The 27,961-nt window shown below is 50.0% G+C and overlaps 11 protein-coding genes across 11 annotated transcripts; 9 read left to right on the forward strand and 2 right to left on the reverse strand.

Moving 5' to 3' along the window:
- Positions 1-873: 873 nt before the first annotated feature.
- Positions 874-1,900, forward strand: N7481_010956 (60S ribosomal protein uL13; the record flags this gene model as incomplete). Its single annotated transcript, XM_057270175.1, has 4 exons — positions 874-894; positions 1,036-1,171; positions 1,366-1,678; positions 1,762-1,900. The coding sequence occupies 4 exons, from the start codon at positions 874-876 to the stop codon at positions 1,898-1,900; spliced, it is 609 nt and encodes a 202-aa protein (XP_057117349.1).
- Positions 1,901-2,848: 948 nt separating this feature from the next.
- On the forward strand, positions 2,849-4,895 carry N7481_010957 (putative AMP-binding domain protein; the record flags this gene model as incomplete). The annotated part of the gene is made up of 5 exons (XM_057270176.1): positions 2,849-2,983; positions 3,051-3,246; positions 3,327-3,773; positions 3,859-4,488; positions 4,579-4,895. 5 exons carry the CDS (start codon positions 2,849-2,851, stop codon positions 4,893-4,895), a joined length of 1,725 nt encoding a protein of 574 aa, XP_057117350.1.
- A 1,075-nt stretch (positions 4,896-5,970) lies between these two features.
- Positions 5,971-7,837, forward strand: N7481_010958 (putative ubiquitin ligase complex F-box protein GRR1; the record flags this gene model as incomplete). The annotated part of the gene is made up of 3 exons (XM_057270177.1): positions 5,971-6,702; positions 6,769-7,452; positions 7,505-7,837. The coding sequence occupies 3 exons, from the start codon at positions 5,971-5,973 to the stop codon at positions 7,835-7,837; spliced, it is 1,749 nt and encodes a 582-aa protein (XP_057117351.1).
- A 745-nt stretch (positions 7,838-8,582) lies between these two features.
- On the forward strand, positions 8,583-11,399 carry N7481_010959 (M28 family metallopeptidase; the record flags this gene model as incomplete). Its single annotated transcript, XM_057270178.1, has 1 exon — positions 8,583-11,399. The coding sequence occupies one exon, from the start codon at positions 8,583-8,585 to the stop codon at positions 11,397-11,399; it is 2,817 nt and encodes a 938-aa protein (XP_057117352.1).
- An 836-nt stretch (positions 11,400-12,235) lies between these two features.
- Positions 12,236-12,715, forward strand: N7481_010960 (uncharacterized protein; the record flags this gene model as incomplete). Its single annotated transcript, XM_057270179.1, has 1 exon — positions 12,236-12,715. One exon carries the CDS (start codon positions 12,236-12,238, stop codon positions 12,713-12,715), a length of 480 nt encoding a protein of 159 aa, XP_057117353.1.
- A 3,693-nt stretch (positions 12,716-16,408) lies between these two features.
- N7481_010961 (BAG family molecular chaperone regulator) lies at positions 16,409-17,690 on the forward strand (the record flags this gene model as incomplete). Its single annotated transcript, XM_057270180.1, is given in 2 exon segments — positions 16,409-16,819; positions 16,836-17,690. The coding sequence occupies 2 exon segments, from the start codon at positions 16,409-16,411 to the stop codon at positions 17,688-17,690; spliced, it is 1,266 nt and encodes a 421-aa protein (XP_057117354.1).
- Positions 17,691-19,244: 1,554 nt separating this feature from the next.
- N7481_010962 (uncharacterized protein) lies at positions 19,245-20,996 on the forward strand (the record flags this gene model as incomplete). The annotated part of the gene is made up of 2 exons (XM_057270181.1): positions 19,245-19,340; positions 19,491-20,996. 2 exons carry the CDS (start codon positions 19,245-19,247, stop codon positions 20,994-20,996), a joined length of 1,602 nt encoding a protein of 533 aa, XP_057117355.1.
- Positions 20,997-21,902: 906 nt separating this feature from the next.
- Positions 21,903-22,507, forward strand: N7481_010963 (glutaredoxin; the record flags this gene model as incomplete). The annotated part of the gene is made up of 2 exons (XM_057270182.1): positions 21,903-22,053; positions 22,350-22,507. The coding sequence occupies 2 exons, from the start codon at positions 21,903-21,905 to the stop codon at positions 22,505-22,507; spliced, it is 309 nt and encodes a 102-aa protein (XP_057117356.1).
- A 393-nt stretch (positions 22,508-22,900) lies between these two features.
- On the reverse strand, positions 22,901-24,181 carry N7481_010964 (chalcone isomerase domain-containing protein; the record flags this gene model as incomplete). The annotated part of the gene is made up of 1 exon (XM_057270183.1): positions 22,901-24,181. One exon carries the CDS (start codon positions 24,179-24,181, stop codon positions 22,901-22,903), a length of 1,281 nt encoding a protein of 426 aa, XP_057117357.1.
- Positions 24,182-25,367: 1,186 nt separating this feature from the next.
- N7481_010965 (3'-5' exonuclease) lies at positions 25,368-26,378 on the forward strand (the record flags this gene model as incomplete). The annotated part of the gene is made up of 1 exon (XM_057270184.1): positions 25,368-26,378. One exon carries the CDS (start codon positions 25,368-25,370, stop codon positions 26,376-26,378), a length of 1,011 nt encoding a protein of 336 aa, XP_057117358.1.
- A 134-nt stretch (positions 26,379-26,512) lies between these two features.
- Positions 26,513-27,903, reverse strand: N7481_010966 (putative extracellular exo-polygalacturonase; the record flags this gene model as incomplete). Its single annotated transcript, XM_057270185.1, has 3 exons — positions 26,513-27,150; positions 27,207-27,573; positions 27,634-27,903. 3 exons carry the CDS (start codon positions 27,901-27,903, stop codon positions 26,513-26,515), a joined length of 1,275 nt encoding a protein of 424 aa, XP_057117359.1.
- Positions 27,904-27,961: the final 58 nt, after the last annotated feature.

Below are 27,961 nucleotides of genomic sequence, written 5' to 3' on the forward strand. Positions count from 1 at the left end.
CAAACGGAACGTGTTTTGCGACGCCTGGCTCTGGGTTGTTTAGTTCTCAGTCTAGGCCCTCAGGTTCTTGATTGAGCAGAAAGTTGGATATTCAAGGATTGTGATCACGGCTATGCAGATTTTCTCGTAATATCTGGTGGCATTGCAGCGAGATTGGACGAATGGGCGGAGTTGGAACTCATAAGGCGTTGATGTTTGCAAGGGAAGCGCGTTGGAAACCCAAGAGAGTAAGGGAGAAAACATGTCAAGGTCGATGGTAGAGATTAGTCATCGGACCCAGTCTTTGATCAGGTTGATAAGTTGATGGAACCCTAGGGATCAGGCACTAAGTCCCCGGATCTCGAGGATCTAAGGATCCGAGTAGAAGGAATCTAAAGGGTTAGGAAGTGTAGGGAAGAAGTTAGGAATTTCAAGTTGGCTGTCATTCTAATTGAGATGTAGGTATATCTGCTTTACCACTAGTTACCACCCATGTATATACTGCTGCTCTACCACCACCACCACCACCACTCCATTCCACACTGTGTCCTGGATGCCTTCTAGAACAGTACATACAGTACGAGTAGATGATTGCAGCCCTAACGGATTGCCCTAAACTGAGATGGTGGGAAGGCACGACCCACCCACCACACATTTGGAAAGTGCTGATATAATCCGCCAAGTCCGGCAGGGCGGTCAGACGATTCCCATTCTCATTGGTCATGCTTAGGGCTGCGGCCCTCACGACTAATCCACACACAGTAGGCTCTTTCGGGACTCGCTTAGCCACTTCGCCTGCGATCCATCCGACTTCGTTGTGTGCGTTGACTTGACTCCAACGACAACAACCGCCGACAACCACTCAACCCAACTTTCACACGGTGACAGAGCAGGATGTCCAGCTTTGAGAACGTGGTGCGTTCAACATTCCGATCGTTTTTGCAAACCCCCCGACCACCAATCCTCCAATCTTCAAATCTTCAACATCGAATCTCTTCGCTTCGCTTCGCTTCTTATCGAGATGGCAAATCGCTAACTTGAATCGCTTTGATATAGGTCGTCATCGACGGCAAGGGACACCTCCTGGGTCGCCTGGCCAGCACTGTTGCCAAGCAGCTGCTTAACGGTCAGAAGATCGTCGTTGTGAGATGTGAGGCCCTCAACATCTCCGGCGAGTTCTTCCGCGCGAAGCGTACGTTCACACATCCCCCCAATCCGACCTTTCCATTTCTTCGGCGGCAGAACACGATATTGCACAATGGCAAAACGACTACAAAAGGAGGAACATTTGGAGTTGCATATCGTGGACGCCACATTGAAGACTTGGAAAAGTACAACATCCAACGAAGTACTGAATACTGACCTTCGCCTTTTCTCGACCAACAGTCAAGTACCACGCCTACCTCCGCAAGATGACCCGTTTCAACCCCACTCGCGGTGGTCCCTTCCACTTCCGCGCTCCTTCCCGTATCTTCTACAAGGCTGTCCGCGGCATGATTCCCCACAAGACCGCCCGTGGTGCCGCCGCTCTCGAGCGCCTCAAGGTCTTCGAGGGTGTCCCCCCTCCCTACGACAAGAAGAAGCGCGTTGTCGTTCCCCAGGCTCTGCGCATCCTGCGCCTCCGCCCCGGCCGCAAGTTCTGCACTGTCGGTCGTCTCAGCCACGAGGTTGGCTGGAAGTACCAGGACGTCGTCTCCCGGTACGTATCATTTCATCTGCTCGGATTGAGCAGATACTTTGAATCACCCAGAAATTACAGAATACTAACATGCATGTTCACAGTCTCGAGGAGCGTCGGAAGGTTAAGAGCAAGGCTTACTACGAGCGCAAGAAGGCCGCTCGCCGTGGCCTCGCCAAGGCGGAGCAGAGTGCGAACGTTAACAGCAAGACCAAGTCCCAGCTTGCTGAGTACGGCTACTAGATACCTGATAAAGTTCGGCTGGTTGATGTGAAGTGACGAAGGGTCTGGGTTGGGATCGCGGACGGTTTTGTTTCAGCGAATTGAACGGCAAGCCGATCGACCTTTATTTCCATGGCCCCCGGTTTCTCTCCTATTCCCTAGCCGCTTCATGAATACCACGACCTTGGTCGGTTGTGACGGACATGGGTGGCCGGGGACGGCGGAGATCCTAGGTGGCTTCGGATATTTTCAAAAAGCAGAAAAACGGAGTCGCGGGATGAAAGGTTGTTCAAAATAGCTGGCTGTTTGTCTCGCGCCGTGGCGGTTTAATCCAAAACAATTTTCAAGAGTTCAACATGATCTTATGATGATGCAGTCAATCCTTTTTTGACTAGTCTTCCTCCTCCCCAGCAGACCAGTGTTTGCCTAGAATAGTATCGTATGATTCCTTTTGATTTCCCCCTATGCAAAAATCAAGGTCTCAAACAGATCGTCACCGGAATTACTATATAGAAATGGGCTGGCGGTGTCTCGGTCCAACTCAGTTGACTTCGGAGTGTCCATGTCCTCGACTCTCCACGGGCCCTCAAAAGTATAACTTTCCAATTTTAAAATTTCAGAACAAGAATAGATCATCGAGTCGGATGAAGGGAAGTATTTCATGGTTCTTGAAGTCTCCGCTGATTTGTGCTGTTCCCGATGCCCCAGTGCCAGTTCCGCCCGTGATCCGCCCGATGTCCGCCATAACCTAGGTTAATTATTAACCGGGGAAACGAGAGACCCCCCCGAGTCGTCTTCCCCGCATTTCTCCAATCCCCAAAACTTCTTCTTTACTATACTCCACCGTACCCCTTGAAATATCACGGATTGTTTCTGTGACAGATTTATCATTTGCATATATTTAAATCGTGTGACCCAACCCTTTCGATACCCTGTTCCTACGTCGATCATCCGCTCTCCCCACGTACCATGTCCGGCGTCAAGTCCCGGCTGTCGAATTTACTCGGCCATTTCTCAACACCCGCCCCATTCGAGCACCGAATTAATCGGCATACGCTATCTCCGACATTCTTTCTACCTCGTGCAGCTGCCATTGAGCCAGAGGTAAGCGTGGAGATCTCACCAAATCTCATTTCATCCCTGGGTCTAACCAAGGAGGAACGTCCCGCAGGCGGAAGCTGTCTACCACATCACTGCCAACAACAAGGTCCTCCGCAGATCCTACAGTGAGCTCGCAGATCGCGCTCGTGGCTTAGCCTATTATTTGAAGAAACATGGATTCAAGCGAGTTGGCATCTTGTGCCCAAATACCCCGGCATTTCTGGAGTCGATCTTTGGCATTGCTGCTGCAGGGGCAATCAACGTCGGTGAGAACTCCCTATCCTCATTGGAGAAGGAATTATTTCCCCAATTTCCTCTTCTACATGTACTAACGCCGGCTATATAGCCGTTAACTACCGTCTCAAGAAGGAAGATATCGCCTACATCTTCGACCACGGCGATGTAGATGTCATTATCGTGGATCAAGAATTTGAGCCGCTGCTTGAAGCCTACCGCGCGGACCATCCTAATATTCCGTTCATTATCGATACTGATACTGATGTTACTGAGGGCCAGCTGACTGGGCCATTTGACGACGCTGTTCTTGAGGGCTTGAAGCATGATCAGGAATTGGGAGCGCTGGGTTGGGAGGCGCTTGAAAGCCAGGCTGCTGATGAAGATTCCCTCATCGCGCTTGCATATACCAGTGGAACTACTGCCCGTCCGAAGGGAGTTGAGTACACCCATCGGGGTTGTTACCTTGCAGCTTTGGGTAACGTGATCGAATCGGGCTTGAATTATCATCGTGGCCGTGCCGGATATCTCTGGACGCTGCCGATGTTCCATGCTATGGGTTCGTGCATTCGTTTTAAGCGTTTAAACTTTTCATGGGATAAGAATATATTCTATGGGTGTTACGATGCTAACCAATTTTATAGGATGGACATTCCCTTGGGCAGTTACCGCCGTTCGTGGCACGCATTACTGTCTACGCAAGATCGATTATCCTCAGATCTGGAAAATGCTCAAGGAAGAGCACATTACCCATTTCAACGCAGCACCAACCGTCAACACTCTCCTCTGCAACGCCAAGGAGGCCGAAAAACTGCCCGAACCTGTCCGTGTGACAGTCGCTGCTAGCCCACCGACCCCACACCTCTTTGAGCAAATGACTGACCTGAACCTCCATCCGGTCCATGTCTATGGTTTGACCGAGACCTACGGACCCATTACCAAAGGATACTATCTGCCTCAGTGGGACCAGATCCCACTGAAAGAGAAGTATCAAAATATGGCCCGGCAAGGCCATGGCTTCATCACGAGCCTTCCCGTGCGGGTGATTAAGACCGAGGTCCCGGAAGGCACCGTCACGGACGTAGAGAAGAATGGCCAGGAGATCGGAGAGATTGTATTTGTCGGCAACATCTGTGCTCGGGGCTACTTCAAGGACCCTGATGCAACCCGGAAGCTCTTCGCGGGCGAGGTGCTGCACTCGGGAGACCTGGCTGTCTGGCACCCAGATGGAGCGATCCAGATTCTCGATCGGGCCAAGGATATAATCATTAGCGGTGAGTCGCTTAGGGAAGGCCTATTAGTATAGGCCGATGCTGATGAATGCGTTTCGAATTTGAAAATGTTGACTAATTCAAAATTGCTAGGTGGCGAAAATATATCCTCCGTGGCGCTGGAGTCAATGTTGGCCACTCACCCCGACATTCTCGAAGCGGGCGTGGTGTCTGTTCCTGACAGCCACTGGGGCGAGCGACCCAAGGCATTTGTCACAGTCAAGCAAGGCCAACAGCTGGAAGGCAAAGACGTCATTGACTGGGCTCGGAATGTGAGCGGGATCAGCAAGTTCATGATCCCGCGTGAGGTTGAGGTGGTTCCTGAGTTGCCCAAGACCAGTACGGGCAAGATTCGAAAGAATGTGCTTCGGGAATGGGTGAAAGGGCCTAATCGGAGTGTGAATGTGTAGGCATCTATGTAATTAGTAGATTAGAGGGTGCATTGAATATACTAGTAGACATGTATCTGGGAATTAGTAATAGTAGTAGTAGTAGTAGTAGTAGTAGTAGTAGTAGTAGTAGTGGGGTTTCCAGTGTCATCCATGAATATTGTGTACACAAGGAGAGACAAGGTCAAGATCAACCAATACCAATATCATATATGCACGTCGCTCATGATGACTATTATATTCGAGTTCAAGTTACTTGTACGGAGTATACTACTAGTAAATTACTCAGTAGTAGATGGTGGGGCTCACCAGACCAGCCTCAGACCCACGGGACCGCATCAGTAGTTGAAGCGCTCTCGAGAAGGAACAAAGGAATAACCCGGGTGATCAGAACACTGCCTCTTCAAGTTCTTCACCTTGAACCAGGGCTGACTTGGAACTTTCTCTTTGTTTCTCTACGAAGGTTCAACCCAGGTTACTAATACTACTAGTACTAAGGTACTCTCCATCTTATCACGTCGATAAGCAAGTCCCTTGGCCGCGCCTGTGAGACCGCCATTGCCTCATCCCCCCTCCATTGCCGCCTTGATCCCTTCACACATTCGCCCTTCAACACCCCCTTCGCTCCTGGGGGTCTTGCGGTCGGTTGCGAATGTACATGCAATAATCTCTCTTCCACCTTCACCTTCTCCCGTCAAAGTCCTACGGGCACCCGTCATCGCTAGCCTTGACTTAAGCGCTCAGCTCACTTCGCCTTCCGCCCGTCACATCCGCATCCGAGAACGCGATATATCCGGCACTTTCACTGGAAGAACAACCAAGAACAAAAAGACTCAGCGCTCCCAACATTCAGTGCCTCTTTGTTCCCTGGCGCAGACTCCAGTGACCGGCTCTTCGGGTCAGATACCTCGAACCTCCGCCGCCCTCTCTCCACCAAGTTCAGCTTCACCCGCGCCTACCCCAATCGTCAGCTGCCCGATCTCCTCCTCCATCGCCCATGCAGATATAATCCTTGGAAGTAATGAGACTTCGGCCTTGCGAAGACCCGAAACGAAAGTCAAATTGGTCAAGTGTTGATTCTTCGCCGGCTGCCAAAATGCCTCGCCAGAGAACCTCTGCTCGTCAATCGAGTGAAGCCCCCTCCGAAACCTCCTCCTCTACCTCTCCGGAACGTGCCGCCGACGATGACACCGACTTTTTCATGGCCCAGGCCAACGATTCACAATCCTCGATCGGCGTAGCAAACTTCCGCGAGGTTCACGTGCAGAGCTCTCGATCGGTCTCGGTGCCACCGATCGGTCGCCTCCCACCCGAGATCTTGATCGCGATCTTCTCAAAATTGGCCCTACCCAAAGATATGCTGGCCTGCATGCAGGTATGTCGGAACTGGGCTGCCAACTGCGTCGGGATACTCTGGCATCGGCCATCCTGCAATAACTGGGATAACCTGAAGAGCGTGGCCTCGTCTGTTGGCAAGCCAGATAGTCTCTTTACATATGCCGACCTCATAAAGCGACTTAATTTGTCTGCTTTGATGGCGGACGTCAGCGATGGCACAGTCGTCCCGTTCGCCCAATGCAAGCGCATTGAGCGCCTGACGTTGACGAACTGCTCGAAACTCACTGATAAAGGCGTGTCGGATTTGGTAGATGGGAATCGACACTTGCAAGCGCTGGATGTATCGGACTTGCAATACTTGACCGACCATACATTATATGCGGTCTCAAGGAACTGTCCGCGCTTACAGGGTCTCAACATTACTGGGTGCGCAAAGGTTACGGACGACTCATTGCTTGTTGTCTCGCAAAACTGTCGTCAAATCAAAAGGGTATGTGGCCTTCTTTGGAGTGAATTTGCCTTTAGCCTTTTTTGCCTATACTAACCCGATCTGTAGGTAAAACTTAATGGCGTTGTACACGTCACAGATCGGTCGATCATGTCCTTCGCCGAGAATTGTCCAGCTATTCTGGAGATTGACTTACATGACTGCAAACTTGTGACAAGCCCATCAGTAACGTCATTAATCACCACGCTACGACACCTTCGAGAGTTACGCCTCGCTCACTGCATCGAGATCGACGACTCCGCCTTTTTGCATCTGCCAGAACACCTGACATTTGACAGTCTACGCATCCTGGACCTAACAGCGTGTGAAAATGTCAAGGATGATGCCGTCGAGCGCATTGTGAATGCCGCTCCTCGTCTTCGAAACCTGGTTTTGGCCAAGTGCCGTTTCATCACGGACCGTGCAGTACTTGCAATCTGCAAACTGGGAAAGAACCTACACTATGTCCATCTGGGCCATTGCTCTAATATATCGGATGCCGCCGTCATTCAACTGATCAAGTCTTGCAACCGAATTCGCTACATTGATTTGGCATGCTGCAACCGGCTGACAGATCAGAGTGTGCAGCAATTGGCTACTCTCCCCAAGCTCCGCCGTATCGGTTTGGTTAAATGCCAAGCTATCACTGATCTCAGCATCTTGAGTTTGGCAAACCCCCCAAGAAGTGGCCACCCATCCGTTAGCAACTTGGAGCGTGTGCATCTCAGTTACTGTGTCAGCTTGAGCATGGAAGTAAGTATTTTGGGCTCCGCGTTCTATATTGCCTAGTTCTAACATGATGCAGGGAATCCGACCTCTGATTAATAACTGTCCCCGCCTTACCCACCTCAGTTTGACTGGTGTGCAATCCTTCCTGGAACCAGAACTCACAGCCTTCTGCCGAGAGGCGCCACCAGAATTTACGCAGCAACAAAGAGACGTATTCTGCGTCTTCAGTGGCGACGGCGTCACTCGGCTCCGCGATCATCTCAACCAAAAACCACAGCAACACCAAGAAGAGGCCACCATGTACGATGATGACGAAGAATTGGACGAAGACGAAGGGCAAATGACTGGATTGATGCATGCAACGGGCATCAGTGACGACGACTATATCAATGTGCCTGCCCATGACTGATACGATACCCAATTTTTCCATTCCCTTCATCACATTCTTCATCCGTTCCTTGTCCTCTTATGGGTTCTTCTCAGTTTCTACTCCATGGGCGATAAAGGCGGTTCGCATCTTTTCATCTTTTGCATCCCTTGCTTTTTATTTCCCCCTTGTGCTTTCGATCTTGGCCTTGCACCCGAAGTCAAGACCAAGACACAGCCCTTGTTATTATTTTTAACCATATGAGCGAAGATTATTACCCTTTCTATCCTTCTATGTCTATGTTTTCGCGGGGGATGTATTCCTCTCTAGCGATAATGGTTTTTCTACTTCCTCTATATGTGGAATGCCACGGTAGTTCTGTACTGCTTTTCTGTGTATGTAGAGCTATGGAGGTGTAAGCAGACCAGTAGATGAGGAAGCTGTCACGTCAAGTTTTGCTGGGAGTTTCTATCTCAGTCGCGCATTCTGAGCTTACAATTGTATAGAAAGCGGGTCTCGGCAAAGTATGCAGTCATGTACGGAGCAGTATATTTTTAGTAAACATGATTATTTAAATATTTAAATTCAAGTCCTCTAGTTCTCTTGAAAATTCTCCCGACGACCAGTTTCATTTGCATATGGCGTGCCGGCGATGCATCACATCATGCAGCCTGAGTGTACGACATGACCGGAAAGACGGTAGCTCCGTAGCTATCCCCGCATTCTTGAAGCAACCTCAAAACTTGTTCCGCACCACATCCCCCCCTCGACAACACCATCCGCGGCGATGGCTTCCCCCAAGGCCAGGAATCCTCTGGCCTTCACCCCATGGCCGGTCACCATCATCACGACGTTGGTGTACCTAGCCCTACTAATCCCTATCCTGGTTATCAACACCAACGTCCCGACCGCGCCACAATCCAGTCCCAAGGGCCTCGACCTCACCGAGGCATGGCAGGACCTGCAGATCCTCACGGGCGGCTTCCACCCATATAACTCGCGCCGAAACGACAAAGTCCGCGCGTGGTTGCTGGAACGTATCGACGCGATTACCAAGACCACGGCTCCTGCGGCAGAGTACCAGGCCTACGATGAAGAAAAGCCCGACGTTTTCGTCTTCGACGACCTCACCTCGAACCTTACCTCAGTGGACGGTCGTCTAGGCGTGTACTTTGAAGGCACGAACATCCTCGTTTATATTCGCGGCTATGAAGATAAGACGGACAATTGGTGGGAGGTTCCTGGCAAAACACCCGTTGGCAAGGGAGGGGTACTGGTTAATGCGCACTACGACAGCGTTTCGACCGGATATGGCGCGACAGATGACGGTGTCGGTGTCGTGACTTGTCTACAGCTACTAAAGTACTTCACTACGCCCGGCCACGCCCCGCGTCGTGGGCTGGTGGTGCTGTTCAATAACGGCGAGGAGGATTATCTGAACGGTGCGCGCGCGTATAGCCAGCACCCGTTGTCGAAATTCGCCCACACGTTTCTGAACCTGGAAGGTGCTGGTGCTGGGGGGCGAGCGACACTGTTCCGGAGCTCGGATACGGAGGTTACGCAGGCGTATGCGAAATCGAAGAATCCGTTCGGTACGGTTCTTAGCGCCAATGGGTTTGAGAAGGGACTTATTAGTAGTCAGACGGATTATGTTGTTTTCGAAGGCATGCTCGGACTGCGCGGTCTGGATCTTGCTTTCTTTGAACCGCGGGCGAGATATCATACCGATCAGGATGATGCGCGACATACCAGCCTGGACTCTGTTTGGCATATGCTGTCCGCGTCCGTGGCAACCACCGAGGAACTTGTTTCTGATTCCAGTGACCAGTTTGATGGACATCTTCGGGATGATGGCCTTGTATCTAGTGGTACGGGGACGAAGGCTGTTTGGTTCGACCTCTTCGGTGCTGCGTTTGCTGTGTTCCAACTGCATACTCTCTTCGCATTGTCGGTTACGATCCTGATTGTCGCGCCCTTGACTCTCCTCGTGACTAGCATCGCACTTTCGCATGCGGATAGGATGTACTTGTTCCGTTCTTCGGCGTCGTTTGATTTCAGCGATGAGAAGTTCGCGCTTCGAGGCTTGCGTGGTTTCTTCCGGTTTCCCTTTCTGATCGGTGTTCCTACTGCTGTGACTGTGGGATTTGCCTATATGGTGACCAAGGTTAACCCTTTCATTTCGCACAGCAGCAGCTACGCTGTGTGGAGCATGATGATATCCGCCTGGATCTTCTTGGCTTGGTTTGTCTCCTGCGTGGCTGACTTCGCCCGTCCTTCCGCTTTCCACCGAATCTACACTTGGACCTGGCTGTTTGTTCTCACTTGGGCTTTGTTGGTTGTGGCCACTGTCTTTGAGAACGAGGAAGGTTTGGCTGGTGGCTACTTCATGTTCTTTTACTTCTCTGGAGTCTTCTTGGCGACATGGATCTCGTATCTGGAGCTTTTCTCCCTACCGACTATGACCGAATACATCAGTCAATTTGCGCAAGGCTCGCGGCGAGCCAGCAGCTTCGGTAGCCGACTCGGTCTTTTATCCGGAGAAGAACGCCAAGATGACGATGTCGAGGAGGAGGCAACTGAATCGACATCGCTTCTTCGTGATAATCGTCAACGGACCACATTTGCAAACTACGTTAATGTCTCTAATGAAACCGCCGAAAATGAAGCGGACAATGAGGAAGAAGCTGACCCGAACGTCTATGGAAACGAACAATCATGGAGTTCGTCCATGCCACGCTGGACCTGGATTCTGCAACTTATTCTCACTGTCCCTATCATTCTCACACTGGTCGCCCCACTTGGTCTCATACTTACCAGTGCCCTTCATCAAACCGGTCAGGATGGCAGCCCGCAGCTGTTCGTGTATCTATCCATCGCCATTCTGACGGCTGTTCTATTCGCCCCGATGCTGCCGTACATTCATCGATTCACTTACCACGTCCCGCTTTTCCTGTTCTTCATCCTTATCGGCACCCTGATCTACAACCTCGTTGCCTTCCCATTCTCCGACTCAAACCGCGTGAAGATTTTCTTCCACCAACAAGTCGATCTGGACAATGGAAATTCTACCGCATATCTCACAGGCATGCAGCCATTCGTGGAAGAAGTTGTCCGCGGACTTCCCAGCTCTTCGGGACAAACAGAGTGTTCCGATTTCACCAACCGCGTACAATGTTCCTGGAATGGCCCAGAGCCACATGTCGTCCCAAGCAAAACCTCCTCCAAATCCCCCGGCCCTTCATCAGACTGGGTCTCATTCAACATCTCCACTCCCAACGCCGAGACTCGCTCCGCCCACTTCGATATCGCGGGGCAAAACACCCGCTCTTGCCGTATCACAATGGACCGCTACTCGATCAAGAACTTCAGTGTCGTGGGCAGCTCTGCCCCAGATAAACGGTTCAGTCATCCAGCCAGTGAAGGTCTCAGTGAGATCCGTCTCTGGAGTCGGACGTGGGATGCGAAATGGAGCGTCGACGTCGAATTTTCGAAGCACGATGCCACATCTGAGGAGGAAGAAGAGCCTTCCCTGTCAAGGGCCGTGTCTCTTGTATCTGGAGTGATGATAATACCCCCGGCGTCATTCCTGCTCTGGATGAAGTGAGGCAGTTTGCTCCTGCTTGGGTTGCTGTGACAAAGCTGAAGGACGGGTTGGTGGAGGGGTATCGCGAGTTCGAGATTCCGATCGCACAAGACAGTTCGGTGTGATGAGTTAGTATCTATTTCACCCTAGCTCCGATGTTTTTTTTATTGTGTTAAGGATGTCTTCACCTGTTATCTTGCGGACTGAACTGGAGTTATTGTCTCCCTTTATTTACTATTTCCGGCTCCTTTTTTGTACTTTGCAACGGGTCACTCTGGTTTTTTTAGTTACGTATGTTATCTACTGCATGTACATGCATTTCCAGCTCGATCGTCTCCTGGTCTTTGACGCCTTCGTAAGATTCCGAGTCGAGAGAAAGTGGTATGTTAGAATTTGTGTAGAATACTTCTATCTACCCCGTTGATCGACCTAAATGGTTAGAAGATAGCTACAAGGTATCTACCACGGAAAATTTAACAATCCAAGTTTCAAACATCGATTCAAAGAGACGCTTTTCCTCTCTTTTCACGCCACTCAAACTTCAACAACATCATCCCTCATATCAACACAACGACGCACACTCTATTCCGAGGAAACCCCAGCTCTCGAGATCTACTCACCTAAATGACAAGAGCTAACACCCCACGGGGTCGACCCGCCTCCCCAAGAGGTACCATGGGGCGATACAGAGTCACGGAGGGGGGGCTCGTCGTCCGCATCCTTCCATCATCACCGTGCAGATAGATATCGACCACAGTATCGTCATCCTACGCCTGGGAATCGACGATCTCGGCCTATCTGCTGGGACTGTGGTACTCCAGGACATACCTGGCGACATTGCCAGCAGCCTATAAACCATGTACATTGAACCTTGGAAGGGATTTCCGAGGATATATCCGTCATGGATCACAGGAGCTAACTTCACTGGCCGTCATCAAAAGTCAACTCCTCAACGACGTAAATCTATCCAGACAAACGGACACGCCCCCAGGCCGCAAACCCCAGAACCAGAACCAAACCACAAGGTCAAAAATGAGCCTAACGACCGCGAGACGCCGCCGCAGATTCAGCCTCCGAGTCATAATAAGTCTCTAGTAGACTGTCCAGGTCGGACTCGGGCAATCGGATCACTCAAGGCATACCTCGCGCGTATCGTCATGCATGGCATTGAAGATGCAAGGGCTCTCAACCCAGTATCCCCCGACAGGGACGGGGACGAGGACGCTCCCTTTCAGGAAATGGCTGTCGACTTAATCACAGATGGCCTGGTCAGTAGCTGGATTGGTATACTCTCCAGTACTGTTTTGATGAGCGTGAATGATACGGTGGATAGATAAATCAAAATAAAGATTTGGATATGAGAGTCGAGCTTGATTTTTCAATTTCTTCTTTCCGGAAGATTTGGATCCTGAATTGATAATGAATCTGCAATATCTTGGGATTTGATTTTGCATTTTGCTTGCTTGTTGATTTGTGAAATAGTTAGCTTGACAGCATGTTATGGGTTTTTTTTTTCCAGTGGAATGCCCAAAGGAATTACTCTGAACACGCATGGCAACTGCTCCTACTTTGTGGATGTTCATCTCCACTCGTATTTGTGCCATCATATAATATTTTTCCGAAAAGTTCTCTTGTACAGCTCAGATACGAATGGAGATAGACACCCACAAAGTAGCTTTACGAAATACTAAGCATGAGACGCGGAAGGAGGAAGAAGAAGAAGCACATGGGACAGCAACTAAATATCTGTGATCTAAGCGCTAAGGCATGCTAACAAACAACATGCAATCCGCTCCGCCTCTACTCTTCTGCCGTTTTCTTTAGAGGGCTTCTACTAGGTACGCAAACACCTGTGAACAAATAGTATAGCCTAGACTATCCGATATATAATTCTTACAAAGATATTCAACCCTTTTCCCTCTTCTTGAGGGCCACACGTAAGCAAAAGGAAGCAAATAAAACACATGAAGATAACCACCCCTATTTCAGACGGATTATCAGACCCACCAAAGGCCAAAAAAAAGAGAACCTGCCCCCATCCAGGATCGAACTGGAGACCTCGGGATTGCAATTCTGTTACCAGAATCGTCATATGACAAGATATGAGACCCACGTCATAGCCAACTAGACCATAGAGGCTCGGTTGAAGAACATCGGCAGATATTTGGTCTCCCGAAACTGAGTCTGGATGCGGAGAGTTTTAGTCACGTGCTAGTGTGAGCCCTCGTGTGACAAATGCTGAGCGTATTAAGGAATTTCTTAATGAACAAATATTGTTCAGATCAGACAAGAGGTTATTAGCTTGCAGAATGGCTCGATATTCAAAATATCGGCTGTGCATATACGTGAATTGTCAATTTGATGACGTTTTTGATTCATTCAATAGCATCACCAGTACTAATGATGACCAGTATCGACAACGCTAATTCCTAGATTCTGAGAAATATCAACTGAAAGCTATTGGCTCTCGGCCAGTACATTTCTCGGGAAAATCAAACTCTGACATAATTCAGCGAGGTCGGCTCAGCCCGCCACTAAAAGCTTTCTGGAGAACTCTTGACTCACGACAAGTATTACTATCTCAATCGTGCCCTTGTCTTGAGCGAAGCCATGTGGGATATCACCTCCACAAAACAATCAATAATGGAAATGGTGCTGTCCTCCGCAATACTTATTCTATGGCACGTTTAATTTTAATCTTACCGATGAAGGATTGACAAGCGCTGGCGTGATAAGGTCCGTCTGTTTGGCGATGCAGGGCCATATTCTACCGGTGTTTTCCTCTCCGCATCTCACTCTCCAATCTCTCGCGTTTAGTCCACATGTGGGAATTTTATCCAAGTGCTATCATCGGGGGTAGGTTTCAGAGACATAGAACACTATCCAGTGAATTTAGGGCTGTTCGGAGTTGGTACTTGATTATATTTGCGAAGTGACTAAAGAGAGGGGGGGGCAGTATCTGGCTAGCATCGCCAAAATCCTTTTAAAAAATTGACCAGCCACAGCTATTTAATCGAATCAGATAATACTCTTGCTTTTTGATGATTTATAGTGAATTTTCTCCTTCTTCGACTCGGGGGGTTTTGTCGGTCGGGTTTCCGTCGCAGATAATATGATCGACTATTAAGCACCTGGCATTGGTTGGAAATGAGAGGCGATTAGCGAACATGTGTGTATCTTGAAGCATTGATTTATGTGGAGCCTAACTTTCATTTACCTCCAGGGCTCCGAGGAGAAAATCAATTTGATCACGGAATCATCGTGAGATTAAGCAATGTGTTTGCTGCGAGGCGCAGTTCAAGAGGTCAGAAGCAATAACCACTTGAAGGAAGAATCGCCGGCTAAGAACGGGTTGAAAACTCTGCTCCAATATATATATTCTTTATAGTATCAGGCTGCTCTGTGGATAAAATATAACTTGATTGAACACCTAGGTGGCCCAAGAAAACTAGTAGTGTGGTAGATATAGAGTGGCCGGGGCGGGTCGCCATCCTTTATGTAGGCTGATATAGCATCAAACTGCGCCACAATTTATACCAAGCCTCTATGGTCTAGTTGGCTATGACGTGGGTCTCATATCTTGTCATATGACGATTCTGGTAACAGAATTGCAATCCCGAGGTCTCCAGTTCGATCCTGGATGGGGGCAGGTACTTTTTTGCTTTGCTACTATATCGAGATGATACACTTCTTGACATGTCTGGGTATATTTCTCTCTTTTTTTTGTCAAGATAAAGCACAAGGCTAGGGCGGTAGTCCTTTTCAAGACATATAGCCATGCTGGCAGCCAGAAATCAAAATACTGTTTTCAAACGGTCCACGGGTATTTGCATCGTAGTAGTATTCTAAATCAAATCTGTATTCGTATAGGATTCAATTGAACCCTAGAATACCATAGCCTATACTGTAGTTTCTTAACATAGTATTTGTGTATTTACTAGTACTCTAACGGCAGCATTTGATATAGATACGGTATCCACTAGTACTAAAGCATCGTGAGCCGCAGGGCATTGATACATGGACATGTGCAAAGCAAACCTTAGAAGCAACCTTAGATTGCATGCCGCAAAGTGAAATCTGGGGGGGTAATCTAGTACTACTAGGCACTGTTGGGTAGTAGAACAAACTTGAAGTAGAGGGCGTTTGTCTTGGAGGAAACCTAAGTTCCAGAGCAACTTGCCGTGGACTTCATGCGTACTACCGTTGACCGCAAAACGAAAAGAAGGATCTGAACACCCGTGGACGATATATATCCATCATACTAGGCAACAACATGAGAGTAAAATAGGAATATTGTATATCAAGCGCCAATAAATACTATATTATTGACCAACCATTATAATACTATAGCCATACAGTACTATATTATTTAAGTTTAAGTTTTCATCTACTTGATATTTCCTCTGGCGACTTAGTTATGGGTGTCCCTACAAGCAGCTGTATGCTCTCGGGGTCTAGAACTCCACCTCGATAACTCAAGTGCTAGTGGGCACTTGGGCAACTGCTAGTATACCTATATGGTATGATTCCGAGTCAATATGATCCCCTTCATATGCCACTAGTGACGACTTTTGAAAGAGGCTGACAACTCCTCAGCTTAGCGCATGACTAGACTTGTGGTGGTCGCTAGTTACTCACAAAACACCGGCGCCCAGGGTTCCATGTCTAGAATGTCTGTTACCTGGGTAGGTCCTGTCTTTTGCAATTTCAAATTGTACTAGTAGTTCACTGCTCCGTTCCAAGGTTCACAAGAAAAATATACCTAGAAAGTGCTAGACAATCCACGACTTCGCCACACCGGCAGCCTCGAGACAAGGCACCCACAGTTCCGAGTCCCACCTCACACTTGGAACGAATTCGGATTCGACAGTGATCGGTCTGATTCCAGTTCCAGCGTGGGGTTTCCAACAAACGTACTAGCTAGTGTGTATGCCAGTGGGAGTGTAACTGGTAACTACTAGCAGGCTCCACGCCACGGCAAAAAGACGGCGCTCTCCGCCTTGTCAGCCAACTTTGAGACCGCAGGCAGCATGACTTCACCACTTGCTGGTCCCGCCATCTTTCAGAGATCCATGACTCTCCTGCCTTCTCCCCTCGCTCAATCCACCTTGGGCGAGAAGTGCGCTGTCTACCTGGACCACGTCACCGACAACATCCCCGAGTTCCTGCACTCCCTCCGCCCCCGACTGGATCCGTATCTGACTTACCTGTCACCCACGCCCTTTCGCTCCGTCGCGCAAGCCCTCCCATTCGACGCCGACGAACAAACAACCGCTATCTGTGCGGCTATCCTTATCTGCATACTCACCATTGTCGGAATGAGCTGGGGTAACCCCCTTTCTGGCTTCTGGCGCCGTTCGCCAAACTACGCTACCGCCCCGCAGGTCAGCGACGAGGATTTTAGTTATATCACACCGGATTATATTGTCGACCCACCGGCAGTGGCCCCCCCCTCAGCACGGTGGTCAATATGCAGGAAGTGCTGCCGACAACGAGCCAGATATCATTCGTCTCCGACACCGCGGTACCATCTACCCTCTACACTTCCCCGCATTCGCTATCGACGATGGTGTGTTGACAGTCGCTGCGCTTCGACAGGCGGCCGCGGCGAAAGTGGGCGCCAACAACCCGAACCGTGTTCGATTACTGTACAAAGGGAATCTGTTGAAAGATGACTCGCGACCATGCAAGGCAGAGGGCCTCAAACAGCACTCAGAGGTTCTGTGCGTGGTGTCAGAGGTCGACGCCAACACCCCAAGTGACCACTCAGACCGTGACAGTGGCCAGTTGAGCGATTCCAGGGTCCGTCCTGATTCATCGGCATCTCGCATCGGCGGAGACGAAGACGGGGACTCAGGCTCGGCCTCCAAGTCCCGCAAAAAGTCTAAGAGCAAGAACAAGAAGAAGAACAAGGGAAAGAAGACGACCGAGGGCAACCCTCCCCGCGATGATTTCCTAGCGCCTCCCTCTTCGGTCCCGTCGCGTCCCACCTCATCGGGCGGCTCAGCGTATATGCCACCTCCGTCGCCTAACATTAAGGAACTGGGTGCATTGGAGCAGGTATCTGCACTGCTTGGATACCTCCAGCAAGAGATTGTACCACTATGTGATGAGTATGTGGCGGACCCGCCCACGGACCCGAAGAAGCGGGAGTTTGAGCACAAGAAGCTCAGCGAGACGATCCTGGCGCAGATTATGCTCAAGGCAGACGGAATCGTGCCGGATGGCGACGTGACGATTCGCAACGCGCGCAAGGCTTTGATCAAAGAAGCGCAGGCAAACTTGGACCGGCTGGACCAGGTCGGGAAATAGAAGCCTCCTCGATCAACCTTAAGACAGGTGGATTATTTTCTGTGTATACCTCACCATCCTTTTCTCTGTTTCTTTTCTTTCCCCCCTTTCCTCTCCGGGATTTTGCTACCATGTACTCCGTACTGCGGGGGAGGGAATCCTTTACACATAGACTTGTTATTTGCATACGGGACGCGGACTTTTGTGATCTATGGACCTGTCAAGAGGCGAAGGGACGGGAATGGCATTGCATGGATCGGCGTTTCTGAGGAGTCAACCGCTCAGGCCTCGGCTTTCAGTTCCTCTTCGATGCCTTCATCTCAGATCGATCTCCGTACGAGTAGATATATGAATAAGAATAAGAATACCATCGATTGTTGCTTCCATTTCCAACCCGGAGACATGAGGAAGTCCAAGTTGAGAAGGGCCAGACTCGGATCTTGCAGGGATCGGCGTGGTTCAGGGGGGGCAAAAGCTCCACCACGGACCAACCGTCAAATGGCCATGGCTATGGCCATGATCCAGGTGATAGAGGTGATAGAGGATACTAGTACCCTTTCTGCACTCTGTACCGTAGCAACAATCAATTAGTCAATTAGTATAGATGGCTGCAGGACGGGCCATTGAATAGAGCAATCAATATACCAGTCCAAAGTACTCCGTAACGGGGGACAGCATGTAAAACTTTACTCGTACGGAGTAAAGTAGAGGGTGGGCAAAGGAAAAGAAAAGAAAAACGGGGCTATTCCCAGCCGGGCCTTCTTTCGCTCGTTACTCGTTGGTTCCTCCCTTTTACCTTCCCCCCCCCCATCATTCGCATTCGCATTTCCCTCTCGGTGCTGGTCCTGGCTAAAGGTGGTTTTGGTGTCTGTGTCTGCATCAAATTGTGTTCTACTATCTATCCATCTCCCTCTCTCTCTCTCTCTCATACACACACACCCTCTCTTTCTATCCCTCTCGGAACCACACGATCTTCCCCCCCCAACCCCCCTCCCCCTCGTGGCTCAACCTTGCGTGCAACTAGAGTACGCGCCTCGACTCACAGCACAGAGTATTGTCATTGCCTCGAGACACTTGACAACCTTCAGTGGCCGATCTGAACCTTGAATCTTTATTGCTCCAACTCGACTCGCCCACGGAACCATCACGCGCCGGTGGTAGCTCTCACCCGTGGATCGCGACGAACCCCGATCTGCCCAGAACCACTTTTACCCAATCCACGCCTCAAACAGCCACCTGCGAGTCAACTGCACCTCCACTTGCCCCCCCTGCAGTGTCTGGGTATTTACAATTTACTTCTTTGGGCCCTCCCCACTGCGGTGTGCGGGACTGTTTCCCCTTACCACCCACCTCCCCGATTCTCCATCTTCGCCCACTTTCTGGTTCGTGTCGGTATTCGGCTAAGCTCTGGTATGGCTTGATCGAGACACACTCTGACGGCACAAGCGGATATCGACTCGGAATATCCCTCTGCTTGTCACCTTTGAAGCAGGTTCCAGCTGGACTGGCCTTATTCTTCCCTTATCCCACCCCACCACACCCATAGACCCCCCAAAACACCCCCAAACCCTGGGAATGGCGGGCGTCGCCACGGCGTATTCGACTGAAGCCCTGCCCTCTGGAGGCGTGGACAATGAAAAATGGGAATTCTCTGTACCAATTGGTAGCGATGTAAGTTCTCATCTGATGCAGAATTGGCTTCTTTATTTTCCTCTTCCTTTCCTATCCGGGGAAGATTTCGAGGCGGAAAGGCGGAGAGGAGAGGGAAAAAAAAACACCCGAGGGGCATCTTCTGACTGATATATTCTCCTTCTCGCACAGGGCACTCCCCAACATTCCTCAAAACCACGGACCTCCCATGACTCTAGCTCCGTCCGTGCGAGATCGACTAGGAATCGAAACTCCAACGGCTCACGAAGCTCGTCTGTCTCCCGAACCATGCCCGGAAACGATGCCCCTTATTATGCACACCGCGGCCGACGAGACCACAGTCTAAACCGACATGGAAGTGACATTAGCAGTATGCGTGATGCCCCCGGGAACGATACATCGAGTCGCAAAGACACGGGCGAGGAGCTGGATGAAAAATCGATAGAATTCAACCCTGAGAGCTGGATTCACCGAGACAAACTCGCCAAAATCGAGAGCGAGGAACTTCACCAGGCAGCCAAACTATTCCAACGACGAATGAGAGCCGAGAGCAAGTCGAGTGCAGGACGTGGCCAGAGCCATGATTCCCACCAGAGTATTACGAATGGCGGCACTGCGGTGACATCGCCTAACACAGAGCACTCGGAACCATGGCCTCAACTCCGGGAGGAACATAGGGGTAGCCGTGAAGGTGGCGATGAAAAGAAGCTTCAGCAGTGGGATCTTCGACGACCTGAAGAGATTGCTGCAGACGAAGCAGCAGCCAGTATCTACAGTAACCCCGGTCTCCGAAAGAGTTCCTCCCGGATACCCATTTCGATGGCTAGTCCGGTGCCATTGGGTAGCGGTCGCGATTCCCGTGGTGCTCGCAGTCGTGCAGCTACGGATGAACTTGAGGATGACGAGTTTTCTCGAGGCCGTAGAGCCAGCGAGCCTCTCAACACCGACGCCGAACCAACCACACCCTCTCCTAATAGCCGCCCCAACAGCCGCGGATTCAACTTCAACACTACCCAGAACACCCCAAAGAAGACCCCAGCCAAGGCCACGGGATCTGCAAACCGCAAGACCTCCGCCCCACCTGCCAACCGAAAGCCTTCGGCCACGACAGCGAGATCGCGTGCGGTTTCAGGGAACACATCTCAGCGACCAACCACCCGAGGAGGAGAAACCCGGCCTACCACCGGAGTCAATCGTCCCGAGGGAGATCCACCATGGCTGGCCACGATGTACAAGCCGGATCCTCGCCTTCCGCCTGACCAGCAGATGCTTCCCACTCTTGCCAAGAAAATGCTGCAGGAACAGTGGGAGAAAGAAGGCCGGACGCCTAATACCTACGATCGAGACTTTGCACCTCTGGCTGTGTATCCTAACGATATCCCTCCTGTGCCGCCCAAGACAGGGGAACCCATCCAGCCAACCGAGGAGAAGAACCAAGAACCACCTCAACCACCTCAACCCCCCAAGAGTCCCGAACCACCAAGACCCAACACAAGTACCGGCTATAGTACCATGCCAAAGGTACAGGACACCCCCCCCGCTGGGATTGACCCCCAACCCCAACTGGAACCCTCCAGTGGTCTCTGCACAGGAGCAGCCCAAAAAAGAAAAGAGCTGTGGATGCTGCATTGTGATGTGATGGACGTTCATTCCTCCTCACCACCGCGATACCTTTGATATTGGCACACAACCCATACACCAACACCAACCAACAACTTGGCCTCGATTTTCTTTTTCTCTGTTGATGCTTACTAGTTTTTTTTTTTTTCTCCCCCCCCTTCCCTTCCCTTTTTAACCTTTCAGCGGACCCGGTGGGATGGTGTTTACTCGGCTTCTTCCTTTCCACTCTTAGCCTATCGCACAAAACTTTTCCTTTTAATTCGGTTCGGACCTTATTCTCACCGGAGCATATCATTTTCCTTTACATATGCATCCACTCCTTTCCATACATTTTCCCTTTCCATTCTACTGTGATCATTCTTCTTTACTTCCAGTCGGTGTGACTGGAAGTTAAGCCGAAAAAAAAAGGATGTTTACCGAACCATTCTCGAGCGAGGTTACTGCACCCGTGTATATCTTTTTCATTTCCTTTTTCTTTTTTTGACCGAGAGATCTGATGGAGCTCTGATCTTATATTTCCCTCTTATCCCCACTGTTATTTTCCATCTTCTTTCTGCTCCACTGCGCACATTTGTTGCCACTTTTGCCATATTCCCATCCTGACGAGCGTGTTCTATTGTTTTCTTGTCTAGTGTCTTTTAACTCTTATTGAGCTTAGCGAGCATTTATAGCTGTGCTCATGAATCAGAATTATTCAACTGTACTCGTATTAAATGTACTAATGTATACTATAATCCCATACTCAGTCCAATTCGATGACAAATCATCACCTGACATCATCGCGCCGCGCAATGACCGAATCACCGAATCGAAGGCCGGCGAACAACTCCATTCCCGCAACCAGCAGAACAACCCTTTTAAAGAAAAAGAAACCGCCTCCCCCGCTCGGTTTCCTTCCCATCGCCCACCATTTCTTTCTTCACACGTCTCTTCGGCTCCTTCGCCGCTCCATCTCCCGCCGCTATGTCCGCCGCAAAGACCAAGGCCCAGAAGCTCATCGACGAGAACGCCGTCGTCGTCTTCTCCAAGTCCTACTGCCCCTACTGCACTTCCAGCAAGAGCCTTCTCAGCAGCTTCGATGCCAACTTCACCCTCGTTGAACTGGACCAGATCGGTTAGTGTTTCTTTCCTTTCCTCGGATATATTTCGCTCCTCCTTCCCTTTCTTTATTGACTGCGTTCTTCCTGGAATGGGGTGACACCTTTTTGCGCCGCGGGGAATGGAATGGAATGTTTTTGTACGGGGATTGGATCTTTCTTCCTTTCTTCCATTCCGCCGTGCTTATTTGACCCCGCTCTCTTCCCTTCCCTGCACGCGATATTTCATGCATCTGATGCAATATTACGGAGTTAAAAAAAAATGCATACGTGATGGAATAGGATGCTGACCACAATCTCTTATCTGTTTTAGATGATGGATCCGCTATCCAGGACGCCCTCAACGAGATTTCCGGTCAGCGCACCGTTCCCAACATCTGGATCAAGCAGAAGCACATCGGCGGTAACTCCGACCTCCAGAATGTCAAGAGCCAGCTTCCCCAGCTCCTGAAGGATGCTGGTGCCCTTTAAATTCGATCATACATGAACACATAACATAGACTTTGAATTGAAAGGGTGATGAAGGAATGGTATCTTCTAGCTAGCTGGTTTATTATTGCACATGCACGCGCAAGCGCAAGCTTTTTTCTCTACCTCTGCCCCTCTTTCGTATCTTTAAATTGTACGCCTCCACCCCTCACGGATAACTGTGACAGTAGTTGTAGATAGTAATTGAGTTGGGAGGTAGAGATTATCCAGTGTAGCCCCCGAATAGAACCAACGCTTTGCTACAATACATGAGATGCGAAACAAGCTATCGAACCCAAGATATCACAACAATCCCAGGAGACAGAACAAAGAGAATCACCAATCACCTAATAGTACACAGAAACAACAAACACATTGCCCCGATCTACATCCACCTTAAACAATCCGCTGAGTGACAGTTCCAACGGGCCTCTCAACAAGAGTCATCAACCCATCAACAATATTCTTCCGCGCCCCCTCACTAGAAACAGTCTTTCCAGCCAAATAATTCAACCAAACAAGCCGACTGACCCGCTCATCCGAAACCCTCCCCATCCACTGAATAGGCTTAGTAGAATCAGGCTGGAAAATCGCATCCAGCGCACCCTGTGCACCACGCATCAGAACCAAAGTCTGTCCCTTGGGAACATTCTTCCGCTGACCACCGCCAAAAACAGCCTTGAAGTCATTCATCGACGTTCCGAATTCCTGATCTTGGAATTCGCCGAGCTCAGTCGAGCCTGGGGCAGGCTTTTTCTGTTGCGCACGAGCAGTGATGCCGCGGACCCAGCCGTCGCGGAGATGCATGAAGTCCGTGTTACGGGTAGGCACGATGCGGAAGGCAGTTCGAATCCCGTCATCCTTGATGATAGCTGACCAGGCGGCGTCGCCGTTCTCCGGGTCCAGGAGCATTTCCTTTAATTGTTGACGTTCTGGCGGGACGAGCGATGTTGCTGCGTCGGCGCCGATGCCGGAGATGGCGCCTGTGTCGTTGGAGGGTGGGTGGACGGCAGTGTGGACTAGACGTTGCTGGAGCTCGGTGATATCTGCTTTTGCGACGTATAGACCTACGACATAGACTTGGATTGAGAGGAAGGAGACGCTGCGAATGCCCAGGCCGAGGAGTTGGTATTCGTCGCCGTCGGAGGTGGAGAGTTCGTCGCCGGCTTGTTTTTTGTCGGCGTCTTTGATGGACGGTAGGCGGATGGTGGTGGGGAAATATGGGACTGAGCTGTTGCCCGTTGCGATTTGGTCGACGAGGTCCTGGCCGTGAACGGGGATCACTGGGGGTCCGCCGTCACTTGGGAAGCCGGTTGGTCCATCCATCTTGATTGCACCGTTGTTCGTCGGGGTAGTGGCGTCGGCTTGTTTGTTTGATGGGGTCTCCTCCTTGTTCTTCAATGCCTCGACTCCAAACACGTCATACGTGACCAATCCGTACATTGTCGCTGCGCAGGCAATAATTCCCACGGTAGAGATGACGACTGAGCGCTTCGCTTTCGCGACCTCTTGTACACGCTTTGCGCGCTCGGCGGACCGGAGGGGATTGCTGGCGGCATTGTTGACGGATCGGAGGGTGGTCGAGGAGAGGTGGCGGGTGTTTTGAGGGGTGCGGACCCTTTGACGGGCAAGGCACTGGTATGCCCGCCAGGGATTTGCTCGAAGAGGGGAGGCCATGGTGTGTGTCTATGTATGGATTGTGAGTTGGAGAGGGAATCTTTAATCGGCACTCCAGTCGGTTCGGGGCGGAGGGAGCTGGAAGTGTGGGGATCCACGTGACATGGCATGATCTATAACGCAGACGATATAATTGGACTGTTTTGATTCGTCCGAACTATACAGTTTACTGTCAATTGGCGATTGAAGATGAATATATACGATGCAGGAAATCATGCTTATTCAATGCAGATGATCCTATGAGATACTGCGCTGGTGTCTGCTGAAAGCCAGGGCCTTGAAGGGTTGGTTCGCTTGCGTGAACACCCTATAGCTACCAATACTACTAAATCTTTGCCATATTTTGTACAGAATATGATATGTATTCGAATCCGGCAGTAGGACACCTGTTTAAATGCAGTTTCAACGTACCTGTTGTAGGGCATCACTGTGTTCAAGGTACACGAGGTGGGGCGGTAACGGACTGCTATGACACGTCGAAATTCCGAGGGCCCGCCCATGCCCATCTGGGTGTCGGGGACCCCTTGTTCTTCAAGGCCACTCCGACTTGCTTCTTTCATCAAACATTTCACTCAAAGCTTTGGACTTATAGCACCAAAATGGCAGATCGCTCAGTTCCGTACCAACAACCTCTTTTCAGGTGTCCGGAATGCAGAAAAGGTGGATTCAAGAGTCTGAAAGCCCTCCGTGCTCATTTCGAGGCTTTACAGCATGTTCCCTCGTGTCAAATGTGCAATTGTAATATATTATTCGACGACGCATGGTCTTACTTAAATCACTGCAATAGAGATGATGGATTATTCTGCCAAGGAAAGTTTCGCATGGCCTACTTTCAGACGCAGCGGAGCGTCACGCCACAAAGACCACTTGCCAATGAAGAGGCAAAGCGATCAAAAAATATCGAAAAATCGCAGGTTACTATTTCGACAAACGCACAACAGACAAGCATACAGCAAAGGAACACCACGAAAAGCTCAAATCGGAATTTCGTCCTGAAACCTACACCAAAGGAGATTGATTCAATGAGTTCGTCAACCAGAAATTTATCAATCGGCAACACGCCCGTGTGTACAAAAGGTATGGCCCATGCTCTTTTATTCACCGAGGGACTATTCTCACCTAGTTCAAATAAAAAGAGGCACGGTTGATGAATATCCCAACGGCTCTTGATAATCAACACTATACCATGTCGCAAAATGAGATCACTTTGGAATATCTGAAGGCGAAACGCCACTTGCCAGCTCGTCTTCAGGCAGAAGGATACTTTTTGGGGATATTGTATATGACCAAGGACCAGAGAGCAGGTAAACGTGCTCTCAGGGATGAAGACTATCTCCTGTCGCCCAAAGTTACATTCCCTGCCTCCAGCAGAACGGCGATCGTTCTCGATTGTGAGATGGTGGGGGTCGCGGGCGGCCGTTCGGCGGTCGTCTCTCTCAGCGCAATTGATTTTTGCACCGGAGAGGTCTTGATCAACGATATAGTTAATCCGACAGAGAAGGTTGTTGATTGGAGAGCCAGATATAGCGGTGTTTCATTAGCCCGGATGCGCCGTGCTTGTGCCTCCGGAGAGGCACTCAGAGGGTGGAAAGCAGCGCGTCAAAAATTGTGGCAGTTTATGGACGCGGACACAATTCTCATTGGCCATTCCCTTGATAATGATCTTGAAGTCCTTGGAATACTGCATCATAATATCGTGGACACTGCTATCTTGACCGCGGAGGCTGTCTTCCTCCCCATTTCTCACACCACGCGAATGAGCCGCAGGTGGGGCCTAAAGCCTCTTGTCGATGAATTTCTGAATCGCGACATACAAGTTGGAAAGGGACACAGTGCTTTAGAGGATGCATGTGCAACTCGAGATGTTCTTTTTTGGTGCATGTGCAACCCGCACTTACTGCATGTATGGGCTGGAAAAAATAGGATCAAGGAGGAAAAACGGGTTGCCGATGAAAAGGCAAAACGTGCCGCTAATGCAGAGAAAAGACTTGCTGCTGACACAAAGAAGAAACTTGCTGCCGAGGCAAAGGAGCGGAAACGCACCAAAGAAAGAGAAGTCAGAAAGTCAACTGTCCTTCAGAAAACCGCCTCAAATGAAGGCTATGATGATGGAAATCACCGAGCTTTGGAAAGCGAGGCCTTTGTCACAGCTCGGCTTGGGCACCTGGTAGCTGTCCCTCTCCAATCATTGGAATAGGACGGTTGTCACATGAATCTTTATTGTACATTTGACGCCGAGTAGCTACAATGATATTTCCATTTCCTCATATCATGAACGTCTGGGCAAATCGTACCCATCACTATCATTTCAGCATTCTAGATAGAAGATTCTCAGCAGCCTTCAAGGCCTTCAACTCCGCCCTCTGCCGTATACTTGCATGACCCGACTCCTGGCGTCGTTGAGTTGATTGGATAAAGCACAACATTCTCAAAGTCAATATCGTAGCACGGATGAACGTTCGAACACGACACCGAAGCAATCTTAGTTGAACTGGTTTGAATGGTCCCAGTAAAGTTGACGAAAGAGACATCTGAAATGCTCATCTTACTCGTACCACTGTACGACCCATTGTTTCCATTATCCTGGGTGATCGATGGTCCAGCATTTGCCCCGTTGATCTCAAAGTTGGAGAAAACCACATTCTTTATACTTCCCCAGCCTCCCCCACGCGGAAGCCCTGCGCTTTCGTACGAGCTCTGCGGCGTGAGACCTCCCATCCAGGTCTTTATGTATGCAGAGTTGTGCATGTCCTCGTTGTATCGGATGATCTTGACCTCGTCGATGGTAATGTTTTCAACACTCGAGTCTTCCAGATATTGTCCCAGACTGCCGATAGCTATACCGTTTCCGCCACGACAAGTAACGTTTCGAATGTTGACATTGTAGGAGCGTGGCTTGATCGCGATGCAGTCATCTCCGCCTTGGTAGATTAGGTTGGTGAGCTCGACGTTATCTACATCCATCGTATCTAATCGTCATCAGCAGTGAAACCAAATTGTATTCACCTTGAGATAAGACACTCACCAAAACCATCGGTGTTCTGCACCCAGTTATCACCGTATGGCGCATCGACGGCGGTTGCATTGACGTAGATATTGTTGAAGCGCATGTTCTTGCCGTTCATGATATTCAAGCTCCATAGTTGCGGGTTCTTGATGTGGAAGTTGTCCACACTCACTTCGGACGCATTCCAAAATACAAAGGGCATCGGCCTTCCTGGCTGAGTATTACCAGCCTCGGCGGTATACCAAGCATTTCCATTGCCGTCAATACCCCCGGTCCCATGTCCGTTGATTTTGATATTATTCCCGGAAATGATGAACCCTGCGGCGTGATTCTGGAACGCGACGGGATAGGAATTATTTCTCCAATAATCAAGGTCATCAGAAAACTGTACAAAACTGAATAAGTAAAACATTTCGCGGTTGGATCAAAGTCGGAAGTCTCGTACGGTCCATTCTCCTCGCCATTCAATCTCCACATTTTTCAGGACGGGGTTCAACCGAGTCGCAATCCAGTAAGACTGATCCTCGGGGAATACAACCTTGCCCCCATGTCCACATTTATGGAAGGCTTTGAGGATATTAGGAACATCGTCTTTTTTATTTCCATTTGCCTTGACGGTGCAAATTTTCGGACCTGAGCTTGTCACTGCCGCGAGAACAGGCGACAACAACAACCCCAGATGAAGCACGGCGGCAGAAATTTGGAGACCCCGCATTGTCCCACTTCTTTAGTATTGATGTACCATTTTTATGGAGAATTAGGATATAACCGTT

The sequence above is a fragment of the Penicillium waksmanii genome (assembly GCF_028829765.1).
Source record: "Penicillium waksmanii strain IBT 27052 chromosome Unknown utg000009l:1.0-4314994.0:1.0-4318279.0, whole genome shotgun sequence".
NCBI lineage: Eukaryota > Fungi > Ascomycota > Eurotiomycetes > Eurotiales > Aspergillaceae > Penicillium > Penicillium waksmanii.